The sequence below is a fragment of the Camelus bactrianus genome, chromosome 15 (genome assembly GCF_048773025.1).
Source record: "Camelus bactrianus isolate YW-2024 breed Bactrian camel chromosome 15, ASM4877302v1, whole genome shotgun sequence".
In the NCBI taxonomy this organism is placed as follows: Eukaryota; Metazoa; Chordata; class Mammalia; order Artiodactyla; family Camelidae; genus Camelus; species Camelus bactrianus.
The window spans coordinates 57352655-57376525 of NC_133553.1; the positions used below are offsets into that span (position 1 = coordinate 57352655).

Consider the following 23871-nt stretch of genomic DNA (forward strand, 5'->3'; position numbering starts at 1 on the left):
CTTTTTCCTCATAACTTCATTGTTTGAAATTTATTCAAGGATATTCTGAAAGGATAACTATGATAATATTTTATTAAATAAAATGAACATACAAAATTAAAATCTGAGGTTTACTGTATTTCAGCATGTTTTAACAAGACCGGAAACTCATGAGCCTTTTTCTCACTGTTCTGTAGATGGACAGTAATAGGAAATCCAGGATTAGGGATGTAATGAGGCTAGTATGAGGCTGGAGACTCAGGAAATCTGGCTCTAAGTGCACTCTCTATTACTTAGCTGAAATCTTATGCAACTCAACTCTCTGTTTGGACCTCAATATCCTCTTCTAAAAGATAAAGAAGTTGGACTTGATTCATAAATTCAAATATTAATTTGACATTTACTGAATACCACTTCATGCCAGATACTGAGCCAGGGATTGGGGATATAATGAATACAGTCTTGTTTTAGAGATAATTCCAATTATTTCCAACACTCTCTTTCTTCTAAAATTCCATGATTATTCCTTGTTTCTATACTTCTACTTACTTGAGGAAATCCTCTTCTTTTATCTTATTCAAAGCTTTCATGACTGCCATTCTAGTGAATACTGACTATATAGGGTAAAATGAAAAGAAAAGGCATTTAGAACATGGCTGGAGAAACTTCATCATTTTAAGCCACACTTACAAGGGAAGAATACTTAATAGCATCAAGAAAATCAACAGAACATAAGTGTCTACACTGCCAGCCCTGCAGCTGGTACACCCCGCAGCCCTTCTCTTCAGTCTAGTCCAGGTCTGCAACTCCAGGCAGACCTGGCAGAACACACCTTCCTCACCGCGCCGTCCCACCCCCCTCAAATGGGGTCCTTTTCAAATACACAAATGATGACATTGCAGGAAGTGTGCTTTGAGTATTTTTTCCCAGACCTCAAAAGAAGTTTAGACTGATTCGTCTATCTTTTCTTCCCTACATCCCTTCAGGAGCCACAGTATATAATTTAGGAGTTGTCTGCCAGGGTAAGGGTGTAAAACAGAGCCAACCGGCCTGACCTAGCATCTAACAACTCAACATCACTCACCAGCCACAGACAAAGTAAACAAATCCACTATACTGAATAGAAAGGCATCTACAACAAACATCCCACTCTGGGTTTTTAAAAATAAGAAAAGCCAAACCACATGGCAGACATACTAGAACTAATTAGTGCATACAGATGTGGCCACTATGATAAATCACGATTATTTCTTACGTTATGAGAAATTACACTTGACTAAAAAGGGGAACAATGTAGGAATCTCAACAGCTGATCATTAAGAGCAATGATTTTCTAAACCATATTCTGGGGAACGCCAAGGTGTCACTGGGTTAGAATTGAAAATTAAGTGCCTGTTTGTTAAGATACAAAATTTCACGCCTGAAAGAATCTCAAAAGGTCATTCAGCTTACTCCCAGCCATGAGGCAGGAAAACTACATTTAAGACGTGTACTTGCCAAATGGTGTGCTGTCTGTGATGCTTTGACAAAAATTTCTTTATTGTATTATTTAATGTTGGTACTTGTATATTTCCTCAAAGATAACAAAAAGTAAAACTAGATGTTCAATATAAGTATTGCTTACAGGTCATTTGGGCAGAGCTTCCCTTTACTACGGCAAAGCAGTGAGCTACAGTTATGCCAAGATCCCTTTAGTTCACAAGGGCTGAGGGGCAGGGTCTAGGTCAGTGAGAACCCCCAGGCCTGCTGTTTCTAACTTAGAGCAGTCTCATCTGTTCACCTCAGGGTGCTGACCAAACATGGTAATGTTCCAGGTGTACCATGATGTGAGAAGAGGAGGGAAGCAGTGTTTTAGGCTTGGTCTGCATTTCTAATTATTTCTGCACAGGGCACTTGGCAAATGTTACAAAATCCCCCCACCAACCCCTCCCACCCCACCAATGCCAACCCTCCCCTCTACAAAGTTCTAAAAGGCCCAGAAATTAGTCAAAGCAAGAGGTAAGACCAAAAGATGTATCTTTTACAATAAACTTACATTCTTTTCAACAACCACAATAGCAAAACGGATGTCAATAAAACTAGGAATGCCTGAGTCTGCACAAAACTAGCTAAGTAACTGTGAAAGTTTGCCAACATCATGTCATGCCATTCTATCCTAGATAATAGAAACTAAAAGTACATGCTAACTAATCTGTTCATTAACATAAACACCAGCTCACATCAGACAGTAAAGGGGAGTTTAAATAAAATGCCCTTTTGCAAATGTGCCTCTATTAATTCAGGACTGTCCTAAATAAAATAATTTACTTTGGATTGTATTTTCAAAACACTGATTTCTAGAAAATGAATATTAGACAAAAGTTTAGAATGTTGCTGAAGTTGAATGCATGTTTTCCCAAATGATGTAATCTTGGGGAAACAATCCAGACAATGACACAAACATGAAAATGTTTGCACGTTAAGACTTCCTAGCCAGAGGCAAAGGTGTTGAGAGTTGAAAAAAGTGAAAACGAATGTAGCAAATGGAAATATTTAAAGACTGATTCTTAGTATAATAGATTGCCAACATTTCTAATGTATATCCTGTTTGTTGTTAATTTGAATATTCAGCTCAAACAAAACTCAAAGAATAAGAAGCAGGAATCCTTACCTGTTTGTTTTTGGCTGGCTTGAAACAATCTGGGCATATTGCACGTCTAAGTAAAATTCAAGTTAATATAAAAGATTAATGAGTTTGGGGTGGATACAATTCAAATATATTTCATATAACATAAACTCAGGGTAAACTCAGGATATTAGAAGCAGACAAAATGAATCCCTACATGAGCTACATTGGTTTGCCTAGACCCTTATATCAGAGAGCACATTTTAAACCTACTAAGACATGAGTTCTGATATGCTCATTAGAAAGAAGAGCGATACTATTTTCATGAAAATCAAAAAGTATTAGCAATGTTGCACAATTGGCATTGTTGTTTACGTTGTAACTTACAGGAAGTGGCAATCTTCAACTGTTTCTGGGTGAGCAAAGACCACACTCACTTCAAACAAGCTCTAAAAATTATAAAGACAGTTTAAAAATGAGCAAAGGGAAACCAACATCTAACAACTTATGAATGGAAATAGAAATTAACACTCAAAGATGGCTCAGAAAAAGGGTGACAAGGAAAACTGGAAATACAACTGTTTTCAAATCAGCTTGTTCACAGGCAGCTGTAAAGGAAATAGCTTTTTTCTTTTTTAATTCGAAAGCTCAATTTACTAGTGATTCTACAAAAAAACAAGATTAAAACAAATTTTAAAATAAATTTGTATGTTTCTTCGTACATATATATAAATTAGGCATGAAGATGAATGAGAATTCAGGGAAGTGGAAAGAGATAACTGAAAGAAATGAAGAATTATTCCTGTCACTACTATGATTAGAATTATTAGAAAAGCAAAAAGCATTTTATGCTCATGCTTAAAAACTCTGTAAAGAGGCTCTATTTAAGTGCTCAAACTTCTTAAATGGATTTGACTTTTAAAAGAAAGATCTTAATTTTTTGTTTCATTTAAAAAGCAATACATAGTAAATTATAAAATAATAAAACAGGATGGGTTTTCAATCCCACTCCACTGTAGTAATAGTTTGGCATGTTTCCTCCTAGTCATTTTTATGAATATAAACATAAATGTATATACTTCTTGGGATATTAAACAGACTTTTGGAAAATTGCTTAATTCAATTAATATTATGTCATGAACATCTTTTCAGCTCTAGACTGTTGGACATTTAAGTTGTACTTAAGAGTTTCTTTTTAAGTTATTAAAAAATGATACAATGAACATCCTTGTACACATAAAAAGCACACTTTCGTACTCTATATACATTTACCTCCATGGAGATTATACAAAATTCCACATTGAGAAGAAGATATAAATGTCATACAATATAACATTTTTTTCTTTTTTATTGAGTTCTATATTTACTGATAACATTGGATCGTCAGCAAGCTTATTAGCTACTCTAGAATCACAATAGTGAATAGTTTTTTGGGGGGTTTTTTTGGCTCTAATCTACAAAATAAAATTAAAACTACAACACATTCCTTTTACTCAGAAACCTTTATTCATCCTGAATCTACTAGAACATTATTGCAGCTTTTGTTTTCTATTTTCTGTTCTCACTGATTCAACATGTAAAATTATCTGTGCTTCAAACTGAAATTTGAGGTAAAAATATTTTGCATCAATGACTTCTCTAATTTCCAAAGTACTTTCATTACTTCATTTCCTCTTCATACTATCTGTGAAGTGGTTTTATTCTCTATTCTCTCAGTATTCAGTTTAAAGAGTCTATTCTTACTAACAGAGGAAACAGAGCTATATTATCCAGAATGATGAAAAAGTTTTTAATTATTTAGCTTGGAAAGATAGTTTTGTGATTTTACTTGAATGGGGTGTATCTGATATTCAGGGAATTTCCTTCAAGCAAAATGATGAAGCAATGAGGCCACACTATTAAAATCTAATTTAAGATGAGCTGGGAATATGTCCTGTTTCCACATCTGGAAACCTATCAAGCTCATCCCTAAAATTCAATCCATTCCAAAGACTGAGGCAAGGTCTGCCCTGGAATAGGGAGGTGGCTAAGTGTTCTGGTTTCAAAGGCAGTCCGGCTTAAAATTAAACAGAGGGATTTGAGATACAAACAAGGCAGGATAGATTGAGCCCATGCTCACCACAGTTGAATAGATTCCGTCTGCATAATTGAAAACAAGATCAGCCAATAGTCTAAAGTTGACTCTACGCTTGTTCATAGTTATTTATGTATTGCTTTGGATCAGTAAATCTGTCTCTCTAATTAAACTATAAATATACTAAAGGTATAGATTCATTTCTAACCTTTTAAGATCAACACTGTACCTGTTATATTCATAAGTGTTTTGGATCACAAAGAAATCTTAAAAAAAAAAAAAAAGAAAAAGAAAAACTTTAACCTCAATTTAAGATTATTAGAAACTAACTTTTTAAAAGCTTAAAAATCCTTCATTGGATTATTTAAAGAGAAGATTCTTTTGACTAACCGAAACTCTCCCACATAACAAAGTAAAACTAGTAAACCCAGAGAATAAAATTTATAATGCTGATGACCTGATACCTTTCCATCAATGGGAACACCCAGTTCCTCTGAAAACAGGGGATGAGTTATCCATTTGTAGGCTTCTTTTAGTTGAACTATATCATTTCTTCCCAGCGACAGACTCTGCTTTCTGAATAACATAAAAATTAATTCATTGACAGGAAAACTTCATTTTCATGAAAGCAGTAACTTTACGCGATCATTAAACAGTATGTATTGAATACCTGCTATGTCCCAGGCACTATTTTACACATTAGATAGAAAGCAGAGACCAAAGCAGATAAAAATTCTTCAGCTCAAGGACCTATATTCTAGTAGAATTAAGAAACTGCATATAAGACAGTTTTTAAAGTTTCAAAGACAAAAACATTCTAATGAGTTTATCTAAGCTAGAATTGCCAGATTCCAGGACTTACACATCAGAAGATGGAAAGGGGGAACAGATGGGATTGTTTTATTGCTCAGAAACTACAAAACTGTATATTACAATAATCTCATCCAGACCAGAAAAAATCTTTGCATCTACTCTCTTCCTCATAATGGGGGCTTACTTTGGGGAAATCAATGTAAAAGCTGTACTTTTCTTCACTACTAAAGAAGAAAAATTAAATCCTAAAGTATCAATGTTCTAAAATGCTCATCAACTTAATATTATATAAATGTCTGAATAAAAATCTGACATTCCTCCCAAAATCTACTCATAAGCCAATAAATAGGTTTGGGGAAGTCCCAATTATGATTTCGAGCTTTTAGTTTGAAACCTAAAATTGAGATACAAAGAAACTGAGCTCAAAGGAAAGAAAAACATGGTATGGTAATATTAAAACAACTCTACTCTGCAATGTCACTAATAAACTAACAGGCCCATATCATTCAAATAATTATAACTTCACATCAGTCCCACGGCTATTAACAGGATTTTTTTTTTTTTTAACAAAAGAGATGTTTAAGCCAATTTGTGAATCCTTTCTTTAAATTTTCACTGATAGAAAGGACTACTTATAGTCAATACCCATTGTAATTTAATTCTTCAAGACCAAAAGATGCTACTAACTATTGGTAGAAAACAAAAAGTAATTCAGCTAACAGCTATATTTAATTGATCAAAAACATATAGATATATAGATATAGATAGAGAGAGAGACACCATATTCCTCTAAAAATACAAATTAAGAAATAATTGATTTACCCATTCTTATTCCAGCTGAGAATATAACTGCTTAAACAGAACGCATTCATATGCTCTGGGATTGTGGCTTAACAATGAAATACCTGGTAAATCCTATATCTGACAAAAAATTAAATCACTTTTTTACATTTAAGGACTTATTCAAACACTAAGTGTTTGAGCTTCATAAACTGTTCGTAATTCTCTGAATATGAGAAACATTTCAGGTATTTTGAAAGGATATCTTGATATTGTATCAGTTTAACTAATGATATTCGCATAAAATAGCATCAGAGTTAAAAAGTAAATAATTAAGGTATAAGCACACATTTTAAAGAATAACAAGTTGAAACAGAAAACACAAGAATGAAAAACTCTCTAAAAATTATTTGGACTCTAGAGAGTACAAAGTGTTGCAGCCAATGTCAATCCTAAAAATGGGTTAAAACATTACTCATTATGTATTTAAGAAAACTGGTATTTTAAGTCCTTCATAGTCTTTGAAATACATTTAGAGCATTTTAGTCCAGTTTAAAACTTCAACTACAAATATTTTTTTCCTTCCAGATTAAAGAGTTATAGGAAAGGGTTAAAAGACATTTTGGAAATCTTATCCTCACATTTAAGGCAAAAGTACAATACTTAAAATGCCAGATTTTCAATCCTGCAAATTGAATGTGGCTAATAACTTTTCTGTATAGTTTAGGGTACATGTTTTCACAGAGGCCCTTAACTTACGACTCATGGTCCTAGAGGAATCATTAAAGTGAATTCAGTACCAATTTAATCCTTAGTAACTGCATTTCCCTCTCTCCTCTGTCAGATATCTACTGATGAGGAGCTCAACTGCAATCACCTTTGCTGTAGATACAACAGGACAACCATTCCAGAGCAAAGATGAACCATCTTCCCCTAAATTCCACGAATCAATTCTTTAATGACAATTCCTCCACAATGTTTTATATTAGAATGAACTAGGGACAATGAAGGAAAGACTAGTATTCTATATATATTTTTTTATTTTCTAGTATCTCTGCATTGATCAGGAGCGTTAAGAACTCAGCTTAGTTTAAAATCCTTCAATAAGGAACAACAGCAAGCAACATGGATGGAAACTGGAAGCAAAAAAAAAAAAAAATAGCATACTCTGACTACGCTAACAAATTTCTCAAACATAGGATCAAATTTTATTATGCCAGAATCACAAGACTTGGAGATTTATTTAATTTAACAGGACCCCGAAACCTTTGATAAATATGTGGTTATTATCCTTTTAAAAATGCTGATACAAAATACAACACACACACAAAAGCCAAATCAATTACCTTTCCTATAAATCACCAAGTATGAAATTCTAATACAGAAATCTGTATTTCTTTCTTTGGTTTTCTTTCCAGGGTACACAGGAACCTCCAGTGGTCACATGGCTCTTTTCATATGTGTACAAAACTTTTAGTTCCAAAATCCAGAAAGCTCTGGGAAACTAAAGATTTTTTTCTTAACTCAGTTGGCAACCAAACTGACTTGAACATGTGAGGCTGTTTAGACTTTACTGAATTTAGTGTGACTATTCACATGTTTCACTGCAGAAATATTAATGTGTTTGATTCTATAGTACCCCCAGACCCTGGAGGAGAGGGGTATGTTACATATGGCATTTAACACTACATTTCCAAAAATCTAAACAATTCTAAGTTCCAAAACACACTTGGCACCAAGGGTTTCAGATAAAGGACTGTGGACCTATGTTTTCTATGTCTTAACTTTGTATAAACTCATTGGTGTTCTGCCTTAAGTAAGGCTTTACTATGTATTTTTTTAATAGCATAATTAGTTTTATAGTTTAGTTTCTAAGACCAGTGTAAAATGTGTTCCTTTAAAATAGCTTGCCAAACTACATTATATGAGTGCCTAATGCATATAAAATATGATTTACATTCATGATAAATCTATAAAAAATGAATCTGCTTTAATAGACTACTAATATACTGTGCAAAAAAACCAAGCAAGGTTGACAACTAAATACATACAATAAAAATTTTCTCCTTGTGACAATTTCTCTAGTCGCTAGTGAACTCACTCTAAAAAAAAAGAGATAGTAGTAGTAAAAGTACTTTAAGAATCAGGTAGGTTATATTTAAATGGTAGTAAAAATTCCCTAAATTACTTACCCCATTTCCTGTTTTACCAGCAACCATGCAGCATGCTGTAGGCAATTTAGTCACACCCAGGAAGAAGAGAAAAGGGTAAAAAAGGTTCATTGAAATTCGGTTCCAATATCATTACCAAAGTGCTTAAGTAATTTGCTAATCAAACTCTCCTTTTCAGGAGAGGAGTCAGTGTTGAGAAATGTGGCAATGACCTCAATCTCATTTAAAATCAGAAATGAGGTTAAGATGTCACTTTGCAATGCTAGCTTGCTGGGGCCTAGGAATTCAACAGGGGTATCCCCTCCTCCCTACAGATGTCTATTTCTCATTAATGACTTACAAGTGTTTTTTAACATGAGTAGCTTGCATTTTTTTCTTAAAATACCTTACTGTCTCATCGGGGAAAGCCCAAAGTGACTGAGTACATGCTGTATCCCCAAAACAGAATTGAAGGACTCAGTTTTTTGTTTTTGTTTTTTTCATAAGGCTAACACATTTTAAACTAATTAATGATATACACATGTAAGTGTTCAGGAGTAAAATGTACCAATGTCTGTAACTCCGGAATACAACAAAAACTAAGATGGGCAGGTGGATAAACTGATGGCTAGATAGATCATAAAGCAAAGAAAAATAGCAACAAGTAGAGAATCTAGGTGGGTGTATGGGTTTTCACTGTACAATTCTTTCAACTTTGCTGTAGGTTTGAAAATTCTCATAATAAAATGTTAGAGAAAATGCTCTGGGAAGGATTAATAAAAGGCTGAAAATATTGCTACAATGAAGACAGTAACAGTCATGGTTGTTATGAAGATTAAATCAAATTCACGTAAAATGCTTTGCATAGTAAATGTATGACACTAAGATTTCTCAGTTTGCCATTAGACTCCTATAGTTTTCACCTTAAAAAAGGTAATACATGCCTCATATATGGCATTTTGTGAACATGACAGAAGCATACCTGTGTTAAGTCAATAAAATACCATATGTAGTCCCTGCTTCTACATGTCACAAAAATGGCCAGTCACACCCATTTCAAGACCTGAAGATAGACAGGCCAACAGCTGTTGTGGTTCATATGTAGAGCCCTGTCCTTTTAAACTTCAAATGGCTGGTGGGACACCAGAGAATTTTAAAGACTTATGATCATTCGGAAACATTAGTTGCATTACTTGGTTCAGACATGAGCCAAGCAGAACAAACTAATCACTAGCTAGGTAAGAACTAGAACTGTTCCCAATGCCTAAGTGTCTCATCAGTGCCTTCTGACTTGTTTACTTTGCTAACGCAAACTAATACCATTTATAGTGCTGCAGGACCCCTTCCTTCTTTCATTCCCTTTACTCAAGCCCTCTTTGAAAGTGTACAGGCATGGTATAATACACAAATTACGAGGAGTCAGAAGACCTTGCTTTAGGCTTTACTGGATTTCTGGTATTCAGTTTCCTAATGTGTAAAATGAGAGATTTAGACTAAGATGATTGTAATTAAACATTTCTGGATGGCTAAAGGTCATCACTAATGAACATTAATTAGTATATTGTTTTGTAACAGAAGCTATTAAGACTTATTAAGACATTGAGATCATAGAAAAAAATAATGGTCTCCTAAAGTTGAAACCTTGGAGTTAATGTTGCCCCACCATTCCTCTTCAGCTTCCACACCTTAAATACTTGTTTGCTCATCTATAAAGGGACAGTAATATATAGTAATATTCCCCTTGCAGAGAAATTATGAGGATTTAATGAAATTGTGTATGTAAAGAACCAAGTAGGGTTTCTGGCATGTACTTAATAAATGGTAACTATTATTGCCATTTTTGAATTAAAACCTTATCCACAATTCATAAATAATAAAATTACACCCCTTTAAAGATTTACAAGGCTTGATCCCTTTCCCCCACATCCCAAATGACTCTGCTATAAGTAGTTCTGAAACCCTCCTTGTCAATGAAATCCTCATGGGTATCTGAGCTATAGAGAACTATCTGTCCTCTTTTTTTTTTTTTTTTTAAGGGGACTCAGATTCTTCTGTCCTTTTTAAAGATCTTTTACTCCCCTCTTTTGAGGCAAACTGTTCTATATGATCACTTCCAGGTGATGCCATCAAATCTGCAATCTATCCTGCCATCCTCTGATTATAAAATAGGGCAGAGCTGGGGGTTGCCAATGGAAACCAGATTACCATGTGTAACATGTAAAATTAAATCAAATGTCTTCAGTACGTGAGATTTGCTACAGGGTTTTTCCTTCTTAATCCTCTGCAGGCTCCCTGCTCAAGCATACCAGCAGGTTGGACTGAACTAATCACACAGCAGGGGCTGGAAGGCTGAATCCCAAAGAAGTCAGTGTTGCTCAATTATTCAATTTTTACCATGTGCTAATAATGCCCTGGACCTGCTTTTGCTGAGGAAAAAGAACTACATTTCTCCCTTTCAGGTCACCAAGATAATTTTAATAAATATTCTATTCCTTAGTCAGTGGAAAAAAAATCATTCTCTAGAGTAAGCAATTTAATTCTTCCTCCCCCTCAGAACCATATGGCCTTAACATTATCAAGTTTAATCAAATTTGATACCAAAGGCAGTATGTCACCTCCTGAAAATTCAGGAGCCACAGGATTTAATCCTAGACCCTGCTTTGCTAAATGGGGCAGGTGAATAACATGCTTGTTAAAGTGCTTGTGCACTCTGGTCTCATTCACACACACACACACACACACACACACACACACACACAGAGGCATATACCTGTATACACATATCATGGAAACTCTATGCCTGGGAATGGCTTTTAACTTAGAGTTCTGAGTTGAACTCTGAACTTCTGAGCTGAATTCATCCAGCATCAAACAATGGGAGTGGTGACAGCAGAGGTGGCAGGAAGGAAGGACAGAGAGAGAGGGGCATTAAAAATGACATGTTGGGGAATTACAATTCAGTAAAGTTGGAGCTTAGGGTATGTATGTATGTACATAAATGTGAGCAGAGGTTCAATGACTAGAGATGAAACTGGAATGATCAGCAGATTTGGGGTGCCAAGCCAGGGCACAAATCCAAAGACTGAAACTATAACATGAAGTGACACACTGTGTATATACAAATTCCCATGACAGTGCAAAGAAGAAACAACATTCCATCTTCTATAATTCATCAAGTCACAATATAACCACTATCTTTACACTACTTTTTTTCTTATATGATAGCTTTAGAGGAAAATAAAATATTTCTTATACTAAAATATTTCTTTATCATTCATGCGAAAATATAGTGTGAGACAGGCATATGTTCCAGAAAGATGTTGGAATGACTATAAAAAAGATCACCCACTTTTCTCATATTTGTTGCCTATCTGGCCCTTACAGAAACCTGAGTCTTTAATTTCTGAAAGAGGGAAACCAACACTAGACTAAAATGCAGGTTATGCCTCTAAATATTGTGTGATCACTTTGCAAGGTGGCTTACCTCTCTGAGCCTTGGTTTCTCAACTATAAGATGAAGGGGCTCAACGCTTCATTATTTTTCAGGCTACCTCCTATGTGGTGATATCTTTAACAGACGTGAAAGATCATGCTCATAAGGGAACTCATGAACTAGGAGAGAATAAATGTAAGTAAAATGATAATAAAATATTAATAATGGTGATTAATAGTATTAATAAAAATTAAAATACAGAGTGGTGGGGACTGTGACAGGGACATATTTTAAAGGGACATTTAAGACATCCTCAGCTCAGTCTTGTAGGAGAAGTGACACCTAATCTGAGCTTTGAAGGATCAGCTATTTAGAATTAACTGGATGAAGAATGGGGAAAGTAGGGAGTGGGGGGTGGGAAGGGACAGACTGGGATTTCAAAATGTAGAATAGATAAACAAGATTATACAGTATAGCACAGGGAAATATATACAAGATCTTGTGGTAGCTCACAGCGAAAAAAAATGTGACAATGAATATACGTATGTTCATGTATAACTGAAAAATTGTGCTCTATACTGGAACTTGACACAACATTGTAAAATGACTATAACTCAATAAAAAATGTTTTTGTTTAAAAAAAAGGAATTGAGAGAAAACCCAAGAACAACAACAACAACAAAAAAAGAATGGGAAACGTATGTTCCAAACAGAAGAAATCTTGTAGTGCAAAGGCCACAGAATATCAGGAAGGCTCTGGGAACTGTAAGTTAGTGGTCCCTAAAGAGTTGAGGATGTGTGGCTGTAAAGTGCAAAAGAGGACGCAGGACTCAGATCATAAAACTACTGTACCCATGTTAAGGGGTTTCAATTTTACACAATATGTGGCAATATGGTGCCACAGAAGGATTTTAAGCAATGAAGTAGCATGATCACTCCTGTCTTCAGGAATGCTCATGCTGGTTGCAGTGTGAATTAGAGGAAGAAGATAGGAACTAAGGGAAATGAAGACTTTTGGTAAAATAAAGCAGTAATTCAAGTAAAAAATAATATATATGGCAGTGGTGGTAGGAATGAAGAGGAGGCGGCAGCTTTAAGAGATAACGAAGACACAGATCGGCAGGACTTGGTGATCAGCAGTGATGTTGGGGTTTCTAAATTACCACTAATACCCTTAAAACTCTAAAGTCTTTTGAATCTCACACATCTCTTGGACTGATTTATAATAATGAAGATAATATAAATAGAGATTTGCACCAACAGGGCAATGACAACAGTTGTTTGGGCAGCTAGAAGTATTATCCCCGGCTCCTTCTTCTTTTCCTAACACACACGCACGCACGCACACACATGTATTTTTCTTGCACACAAATAGCCAGTTAGGAATTAGGCTCAATAATGCTATCAGTAACACGAGAAAATCTTCTTCCCTCTTCCCACCCAGCAAAACTGCCTAATATTTGCTTCTCCTCCTCCTCCCCACCCCCCAGCCTGCAATACTTTAGGCACCTACCTCACTAGAGCCCAGTCCTCACCTCGTGTCAGGTTTGGTGGCAAGTGTAGTGGCAGAAAGAGAGGGAGGGCGAATACACTCCTAGAACCACTCCTGACTCTACCACTTAGCTACCCCCACGCCTCCTCACTGCCGCCACCTTCTGCCTCAATCCCCAGAATCTCTGGTGTCAGACCTGTGATGTAATGACTAACACACTGAGTCTGGGTGTCTCCTTTGATAAATAAAAATTCTGTCAGTCATGTTTAAAAACCCACTCCAATCCTCTACATTATCTTTCCCTCCAGGGTTGAGAAAAAAAGAAAATGACGTAAGACATAAAACCTTCTCACTTCAGCTTTTCCTACTACTGTTGGCAATAAAAACTTTCAGATAACATTAAAAAAAGGTTGAATATTTTGTTTCTGACAAGGCAAGAGGAGAACAGCTAGGACAAATCAGTAAAGATAGAATAAATCTGCAGGGTCAAATTAGGTACAGCTCTACTGACCCAGTTTTCAAGAGAATACTATTTCTGTTTTGTGAATTTTAAAAAGGAGAATTTCCACCACATTTTTCCAATACTTCAGATGCTGATGTTTGCCTACCTCTGAAGGACCTGATCGCAAATAATCACAAGAGGAAGCTCCATGGGGGTGGGAAAGCGGGGTAGCAGTGGCGGTGGAGGGAAGGGTCAGAGAAGTTAGCATAGCTGCAGTAAGAGGCTCTGAGACAGATGTAAAGACAGACGTGCTTCAGTCTTGTCCTTCAGGGTCATGTGCTAACGAGGGGATAACTTGACAAGTGAATTTTAGGTAACTCTAGAGTTCAAAGCATCAGTGAAGCAAAGACGTCTCAACAAATACCTGTTAGCAACTGGGTGTGGCTGAGGGTGCAAATGTGTTTCCTCCTAGAATTTGATTTTAGAGAACTAGCATCCTCACTGAAACGCCAGTTAGTGTGAAGTGAACCTGCAGATTCCAGAGGCTTCAATGCATCAACGCGCTCCACTTCAGTAGTCATAAATTCAGTTTTACTTCAAAACAACTACCAAGACAAAGAACTTTTAAAGGTAAACTGTAAGTTTTGGAATACCAAAGAGACAAACGAATTGTTAATTGCTGAGAAACTGCTAATTGTTGGAAAAGCTCTCTTCAAAAAATAACTCAAAAACTCTATAAAGAGAAGATCTAAAAATTATTCCAAATTATCACAGGAAAATTACAAAACTGGAATCATTCCCTCTGTTGTACTTGATTTGCACTAAATGTATTCTTAGGGATAAGAATTTATTAAATTAAAAAAATTAATTTTTAGATGTTACTTTTTAAATACACTAAAAGAATGTTACAAAAAATAATCAGACTTTTGGCTTCAAGACGGTGGACAAAAGCCCTTTTTGCCCACTTCTCTGGAAAATCATGTCAAAGTCAGGAGAATGAAAAACAGAAAAGGAAACTCCATCTGCAATTAAATAAGAATATTCATATCACTCCAACTCTCAACACATGACATAAAGGGGACGCAGGAGTGGAACGTAGCAGAGCCCAGGAAGCAGATCCCTCAGTGTCAGCAAAGCTGAGGCCTGGAAGCCTAAGACAATAGAGGGTGAACCATGGGCTAAAAAGAGAGGGAATGGTTGAAGGTTTGTATAAAGAACGGATAGACCCCCAAGTCCCCTCCCTGACACCAAGCAAGAGATTTATATTCTGGGAAATTGAATTAGAGGTGTCTATACTCAGGAGCCCTGGGCAAGAGGACAGCTGGTGAAGCCCTGCAAGGAAGAGGAGGGGGTCAGTGAGAGTTTACAGGCTGAACAGAGACCTGCAGCCCCCTTTCCTGCCCTGCTCTTGGCTACCCTGAGAGGCTGCCTAGCTTATACCTTTCTGGACGGGAGATTAGAGGATTCTTCTTTGGATAAACTGGATGGTTTCTGATGGAAATTTTTCATATAATGTGATACGGTCCTTCCATATAAAAAGTCAGTTTATTACCTATTCTTCTCCAGTAAAACCCAGTCAACAAGCACCATCCTTCCACTCCATAAACACATGACTTTCAAACACTGTTTAATGTTCTATGTTTAAATGAATGGACAGAGATCACTAGTCATTTGAAGAAAATCTCTATCGTGAAAGTAAGAAACCACAAAAGTGGAAAAAATAATGCATAAATTCCCACGTACCCTTCAAGCCAGGTTCAAATTATCAACATTTTGCCAATCTTGTTTTATCTATCTCTATTACTTTTGTTTTTGTTTTTGTAAAGAATGATGGGCTGGAGTTAAAAAAAAAAAACAAACCTCAGAAATAATTTCACCTGTGAATACCTTCCAATGGAAACATTTTTAAAAGCAGTGTTATTTGATAACATTTAAACTTACAGTGAAACATTTCTGATGTTAATTTAAAAATATGTGAGGGGGTACACAGTTTCTCAAAATTATTTTGGGGCTGGAGAAGGGTACATAAGGAAAAAAGTTTTAAAAGTACTTACTGAACTTTAGCAACAACAAACACCGTTAGAAATGAAAAGGACACCAGAACCACATTGCTTATGGAACATAACCTTCTCACTCTTTCTCTATGTAAAATACCTCAACCTCAAAGGTTCTGTGTTCGATCAGCAAAGAAGTATGAGGGCCTCTGAAGGGTGGAGGAGAAGGAAAGACCTCCTTCCTCTCACTCTCCATTTCTTCCTTTTACTCTGATCACTGGGTAGCTATAAATTACCACTGCTGATGCTGGGGACCTGGGCAACACATGCTGGATGTGGTTCAGGGTGACCACAGTCAATGACAAATAGCTGTTGTGTGCCCATGTTTGTTAGGCATGTACTGGTAGACAAAACAGACACAAATCCCTCCCCTTGTAAAATGCAGTCAAGTGGAGAAAAGTAAAACAGGAAAGGGGAATGGAATAAGAGCAATGTGCAATTTTAAATAGGGTAGTGAGGGTAAAGCCTCACTGAGAAGGAAATACTTGAAAAAAGATATGAAGGAGGTGGGGGAATGCATACATCTGAGGGACAAGCATTTTAGGCAGAGAGAACAGCAATGCAAAGGCCCTGAGGCAGAAGTATGCCTGCTGTGCCCAATGTGGCTGGAATAGTCAGGGAAGAAAACAAGTATCAAGTGATGAAGTCAGTGAACTAAGGTGTAGTTGTAGGGCAGGGCCCGTACAGGCCCTTGCAGGCAATTAAAGGACTTTGATTTTATTCTGAGGGAGATGGGGAGACACAGGAGGGTAAGAAAAGAAAAGACACAAATTAACTTACTTTTTAAAGTGGCAGAGGACAAGCATAGAAGCAGGGACAGCTTTTAGGAGGCTATTATAAAAGTCCAGGCAATTGCTCAACCTGCCTCTGTACATCCTCTGCCTCAGGACAAAGGAAATAATTTTGAGAGATACAGCAAGGAGAAAGGGGATTTCCTCAAGCCTTGCCCCTTCCAAACTTTCAGTTCTAGTTTTAGTCTAAAAGTTTAAGGAAGGTGATTTGTTGTGAAGCTGAGAACGGAACAGCATCCGCACGAGGCCAGTTTCTAGCTAGGAATGGTGCATAACATGTGTGCAAGACATAAAGGCAAATAAATATCAAGGCAGATCAAACCACACACCCAACAACAAAATGCAGTAAGATATTCTGAGGAAAGGGGAAAGGAGAAAGGCAGGGGCCCTTGGACTTTAAATCCTGTCCAGTTTAAATCCTGCCAATATTTTTATTAGGACACTTTGATGTAGTATTTGTAAGGAAGGGAGGGAGGAAGGAAGGGAGGATTGGAGGGGGAGAGGAGGGCAGGGAGGGAAAGGGGAGGAGAGAGGGAAAGGTGAGAAAGAGATAGACACAATGAAAGAAAAAGAAGAGAAAAGGAACCATGGATTCCTAAGAATAATTTGGTGAAGACTATCTGAAGAGAAGATCTAATGACAAACCTTTGGTGTGTGGGAAATTTCAAGTGCATTTCTAGCAAAGGGCAAGGTAATAAATTATTCCTACACCACCACTAATTTGTACAATATGGTATGAAAATAGAAGCTAAAATAACTAAACAAAAAAAAGGCCTAAGTGCATGAGATGTCAAAAATTATTATTTAATACACTCATAAGTCCACGTGGTAATTAATTTTCCCTACCTTTCTCTTCCATCTATCACTCCTCTACAATATAACCTTAAAATTCCTAGGGTCACTATTGGGTATGAATCCTACTATTAACTGCCCCCAAAAAAGAATAAACTCTATAATAAATAATTTTTCCACATAGTTTGTCTTCATATTTTTCCACATAATTAATTTGTAAAATAAAAACTAAATTGGTAGATTTCCATTAGTGTTGTCACCATACAAAAAAGTATTTCTAACCTCACAGATGAAGAATATACTGTCTTTGCAGATGAAAGACGGTATACTTTGGTCTCAGTAATTTGTTTAATGTAGTAAATAAAAATAATGTAACTATAATAAAAATGAGACAAATGCAAAAATTGTATTTTTAAAGTAAACAAATATATGCGGACTTCTGGGTAAAGAGAAAAGATCAAATTCAAGTGTGCACTTTTGCTAATCCTCTAAAACAACAGTAAAGAGATTTGTTAAAAGAGCATAAAATCGACCAGGATGGAGACAGTGAGAGTGTAGGGAATAGCAAAAATTTGGAAGCTGGAAAGCAGAGGGGAGTGGTAAGGGACTTATCAGAGCCAAAAACAAAAACAAAAACAAAAAACCCTGAATCCTAAATTGGCAGCAAGGGAAACTGATATTCCACAATCAACAAAAGTTCGAGGAATAAACACCAAGGAATTCTGGAAGTGGGGGTAGGAGAAGCAAAATAAGGAAGACTGACTGAAAATCTGTTTGAAAAAAAGGTAGATCCTCAAATCCGCAACACCACTCCACCCATCCAGGTGAATATCTGCTCTAACTCCTGTAAAAGACTAGAGTTACTTCTGGAGATGGTAAAATGAGGGTCTTTTTCACTGGGGGTCATGAGTCACATGAAAGGAAATGACACCAGATTGCAATGTGGATCTAGAGGAAAGAATGAGGAGCACCAGAATGGTAAATCTGTGGGTATCAATATAATAGATATGCATGACTTTTAAGACAAAAATTATAACACTGTATTATCATAACAGATATATAACAATTGCACTGAGACCAGTAAATAGAAACATAATGTAACATTATTGCATTTTACTGTTTTTTAATTTTATTTGTTCATTCTTTTTTTTAAGTTCCACATATGAGTGAAACCATACAATTTTGTCTTTATCTGACTTATTTCTCTTAGCATAATACTTTCAAGGTTCATTCATGTTGGCACAAATGGTAAGATTTCATTCTTTTTATGACTAATTCCATTGTGGATATATACCACATTTTCTTTATCCATTTATCCATCAATGGACACTTAGGTTGCTTCCACATCTTGGCTACTGTAAATAATGCTGAATGAACATAGGTGTGCATATATCTTTTCAACTACTGTTTTTGTATTCTCTGGATAAATACCCAGAAGTGGAATAGCTGGATCATATCGCAGTTCTATTCTTAATTTTTTGAGGAATCTACATGCTGTTTTCCATAGTAGTAGCACCAATTTATATTCTCACTAACAGTGTACAAGGGTTCCCTTTTCTCCAAAACTTGCTATTTCTTGTCTCTTTTATAATAACCATTCTAATAGGTGTGATATGGTTCTTAATATAAATATAAAAGGGCTACCTGTGTTGATAGTAATGCATCTATTTTATTTCATTTCCTTGTGTATGCTTCATGACTACATTTAAATAAAGTCCATTTTATTTCTCCCCACCCAAGTTAGTTCCCCTAGCATTGTATCTGCCCAGATACTCACAGTAACATTTTAACAACTACTTTAGAAATAAACTGAGATTCCACCAGAAAAAAGGATCAAGAGTTTCAGTCATATCAATACTTCAACAGCTACTTATCTGAATAGCTTGTAACTTACAACAAAAATAAAACGTGACTCTTTAATTTGCCATATATATAATACACATTTTTAAAATAAAAAACTCGCCCTCTTTTTTCTGCCAGTACCTGCTCCGAGCACTCTTGCTAAGGTTGTAGAGACAGCCATCCACCCAGCTAATCTCTGACTCACCGTTCAACCAAAAGCTATAAGCAATAAAAAGGAAGCACCACTGTGAAGTGACAAACTAATGCTCAACTAAGGTCTTTCACATGAGATTTTACGAATGATGAGTGTCCAAAATGATTGAAAAATATTTATCACATTTAAAAAATTGGAAAACTTAGCATAATAAAAATAATGGCAAGGAGAAAAATACTCAGGTTTTCTTAGAAAAAAAAAATTCTCAGATAAACATTTCCTTGAATGGTATCTACTCCAGAAATTAGATTACAGTAGTATTGATCCTGTATTAATACTGGTAAGGAAAAACAAACATTTAAAAGGAAAGATTTGTAAAGATAACTTTCAGTATTTTAAGCAGTACAACCTAATTTTTTTTTTTTAAAAGCAGCAAGAGCAACTGCAGCACTACCAATGATCTACACTACTTAACTGACAAATCTTGTCTAAAACAATTTAACGGATCCTTATTTTTTCTTAAAGTTAACGGAGTACTAGTACTAGCTCTTAAAGAAGTTTCTGAAAAGTCGATAATGAAGTTGGATTTGTCTGACATCAGGGTGGTACCTGCCACCAGCCCCCTCTTCTTGGACATTTGGACGTGTGTATGACGAAAGAACCTGGCTGAAAGCCTAACTGGCATTCCCACTTCTAATTATTAAGGGATTAACACAATAACTCATCATCACACACACATACCAATCTTCCTAAGACCAAAAGAAAATCAAAGTAGCTCCTCACAAAAATGACTAGAAATTCCTCTATTTTAAGATATTGGCTATAATAAGATATTTGATTCAAAACCCCTTCTGTACGTATTCCAGTCATCTGATAACAAAACTTGAACACAAATGTGGTGGGTAAGTACTAGAAAATGTAATTTTAATTTTATTTTCAAAGTTGTAGTTTTAGAGAATCACCAAATAAACTGGTGGTTTATCATCATGCTTGTTAAATTACTACTTTTGTTAAAATAAGAAGAGCTCTGGTTCCATTTCTCTTCTTCTTCTTCTTTTCCTCTTTTTCAACCAAGAATCCTTTCCCTAACTGAGGATATTGCACCATTGGAATGTGGGGGTCAAAACGTAGACTAAGTCTCTCCTATAAACACAGATACACAATAACCCACTCTGATACCTGACCAAATCACAGTGTTGGCAGTAAGAAGGGCATAGCAATAATCAGAAGCATGTAATTTGGAGTTGGATACACGAGTATTTAAATCCCAGCTCTGTTATTTATTAGCAATGTCAACTTGAGTTTCAGTTTCATCATCTGTAAAATAGGTACTACTTCAAGGGGTTGTTCAGATTAAATGAAAGCGCACACACAGCATGCTGTCACACAAATGCTCCATAAATGATGGCAGCTACTGCCCCTTGTTTTCCCAAGAAAGGAGTTGTATCTTGCTGCTCCTAAAACATAAGTACACATTGTGGTGGTGCGGCTGTTTCACATATAAACTATCACTTTATATACATATAGACATATATGTATGTATAAGTTATTACAATGATTTTTCAAAAATAATAACCTAGTAGGTTAGAATTACTAAGTCTTAAACATGATGGTGATCTCAGCAAAAAGGGTAATTGAGATGACTTCTCTCAATTGGGTAACAAGAGAAATCCAAATCTGAAATAAGCAGAGTCTAAATTAGAAGTTCCCTTTTTCCGGGGGGGAGGGTATAGCTCAGTGGTAGAGTGCCTGCTTAGCGTGCATGATGTCTTAGTTTTAATCCCCAGTACCTCCATCAAGAAATAAATCACTAAACCTAATTATCTACCCCTCCAAAAAAATAAATAAATTAAAAAAAAAAAGAAGTTCCCTTTTTCTGAAAGAGTCTACTAGGCCACACAGTCCTAAAAATGAATGGAAAAAAATAAGTTTGATAAGGAACTCAACAATCAGTAAGTAGCAATGTGATAATATGTTACATCTGGTGGGGAAATAGAATTTTAAAGAAAAAGGATTTGCTTCATCTTATATTCTTATTAATTCTGTTATATAATCATTTCTCACTGTAAATTTTAAAGATGCAAAATGCAACACTTCACGAGAATAAAACCATACAAATTAAAACAAAAAACTTCAAAATTTTAAAGCTGCCTCATGTTCTTAACACAGCCTGCTACATCTCAACTACCCACACTGGTGGATTAGCCATAGCAACGTTTTCTTTCTTGCTGCCTCCTCTACCTATACTTAGCTGGTTCAGGCCAAGAAAAAAGCAAAGATAGGAAGTAACATATGCATCTTTAAATATTTAAACATATGTCTGAGTACTCTGCCAACTGCATTCCTTAATCCAGTATACATTCTATTATTGTGCTGGTTTTTAGAATTAGCCTTGCTTCTAGTCCAACTTCACCATGGCATCTCATTCCCAAGAATATGACTTATTCCTCCTTGCTACAAGCCTCAGTGATCTCAGGAAAGATTCTTGCTTTATTTGATGCCCCCCCCTTGCACCTGTTCCCCCTAATAGTGAGTTATTAGATCTATTTAATATCTGCTCTGATTCCTTGACAGCTAGGCTTCTGGTTGCTCACTCTAACCAGGACTTGGGTCTAATTGTATGTCATTCATCCTTTCTCCCCTGGAAGCATGTCCCAGCTGTATATTGAGTAAAAGAATCCTGAACTTGCTCCCATGTCCAGTCCCAGGTTCCCCCTCTGATGCAGCAGCTCTGCCGGGATTTATCATTCTTGTGTTGCTTGATCCTTAGTTACGTTCTTGAGTGTATGGCTTAACAAGTAGAGTAGTTAAGAAAAGGCAATGCCCATAGGGCAAGGCAGTTAAGTAAATAAAACACACATAAGTATACAAGATGGAGAGATGGCATGGTTTAAAAACAAACAAGCAAAAAAAGAGCATGAAGCAGGGAGACACACCCAAATTTCAATAAATATGACACACTGGGCAAGCTTTGGTTTCCTCTTCTTCAAATGAGGATGAGTGAGATGATTAGTGAAGTAATCCCAAACTGTGAGGCTGAAAAAAATCATCCAAGCATATCTTCTTTCCAATTCATAAATACTGGGGATTCATTAAACTTTCAGAGATTAAAAGGTTAGGAACTCCTGGACTTTCCAGCAGAGATTCTCAAAAGGTATTAATAGATTTATACCTGGGGTGGTGACATGGCCAGAGCTCTGACAAATCACAACCACACACAATATTTTTCAGTGAGTGCTAGATGATTACCAAGGTCTCCTACAGATCTGTGATTCTGTGGCCCTGATAATGCAGGCTTTCACACACTGGTGCTGTGCTCACAGAGATACACTAGCGGGGTTACCTTTTATAAGGGAGATGGGTTTGAGTTGTTGCATGTCCTCTGAATGGCTTAAAAAGTTACATCCTGTATATGCAAAACATTACCAAGGTTATGTCCCCTCAATTCGTCCATAAGGAGTCTACTGAAAGATCCTTGAGAGGCAGAGACAGTGACTACTATAATTTTGCATGTTTTTCAGTGCCTCGTTCAGCAACCCTGTAAAAATGCTTTGCATGGATAAATGGACCATATAGGGATTGAAGCAAGATCTGACTAACTTCACCAAAATTAGGGCTACAAATTCTGAAAACTCCTTAGTAAGCTCAGAAAGTATGTCGATTGAGTGAACCTTAAGTTTGTATTAAACGGTGGGTAAGAGAGAACAAAAACTAATTCAGGCAGGATGCTGGTCATATAAAATAAAAATTGAAAAGTCATGGAAAAGGAACAAAAAGTAGAAAACACACATGCTAAATCAGAGTCAGGTTAATGAATGAAGACAGCCAGCTCAGGCCTGCACATAAAATATGAACTTGAAAGTGTGGGTCTCTGTACTTGAGGTCAAAGCGATTTTGTCAAATTTTGTTCTATGAGTTAAACATAATTAGAAAAACATTGCCCTTTAGAAAAAGTAAGCACATCAACCAATTACAGAGGGAGAAAATTACTGGAGTATGATGCAATCAAGAAAGATCCTAGGTTAATGACTGGGAGTTTAAGAGAACCCTATATATACATGCAAAATTTTGAATATGTGCATCTTTAGGACAAGGGAGTCATTGCTTTTTTTGGATTCTAAATAGATGATGGTCCCAAACTGGTTAAGAACAGACTTAAGTAAAAATCCAAAGCCTTTTGAATATCCATTTGTCTGAATTTAAGAAAAAACAATTTTATAAATATAAACTGCTACCACAGAAATGGTACTGCTTTTATTTTTGGCTACTTTTCTAGGACTACGTATAATTTATAGAACTCAATGCAAAGCATGGAACTATCACAAAGTATAAAAAAATGAAAGGAAAAAGGTTTTGATTTGACAAATGAAACTCTATATCAAGTTGCATATAGAGAAGTAGTGTTTCATACAACCAAAGTAACATTAATTTATGGAACACCAAATCCATTCAAAGTCAATACTGAGTGAA

General features: G+C 36.0%; 1 protein-coding gene across 4 annotated transcripts in view; it reads right to left on the minus strand.

Moving 5' to 3' along the window:
- PUS10 (pseudouridine synthase 10) overlaps positions 1 to 23871 on the minus strand; it is a 54589-nt gene that overhangs the window by 16926 nt on the left and 13792 nt on the right. For all 4 annotated transcript variants that reach the window (XM_045514376.2, XM_045514375.2, XM_074341178.1 and 1 more), the window contains exons 5-9: positions 8444 to 8478; positions 5123 to 5234; positions 2972 to 3033; positions 2630 to 2675; positions 529 to 593 (exon numbers count right to left, since the gene is read on the minus strand). In XM_045514376.2, the coding sequence (XP_045370332.1) occupies positions 529 to 593; positions 2630 to 2675; positions 2972 to 3033; positions 5123 to 5234; positions 8444 to 8478 (320 nt within the window). The remainder of the gene's footprint in view (positions 1 to 528; positions 594 to 2629; positions 2676 to 2971; positions 3034 to 5122; positions 5235 to 8443; positions 8479 to 23871) is intronic.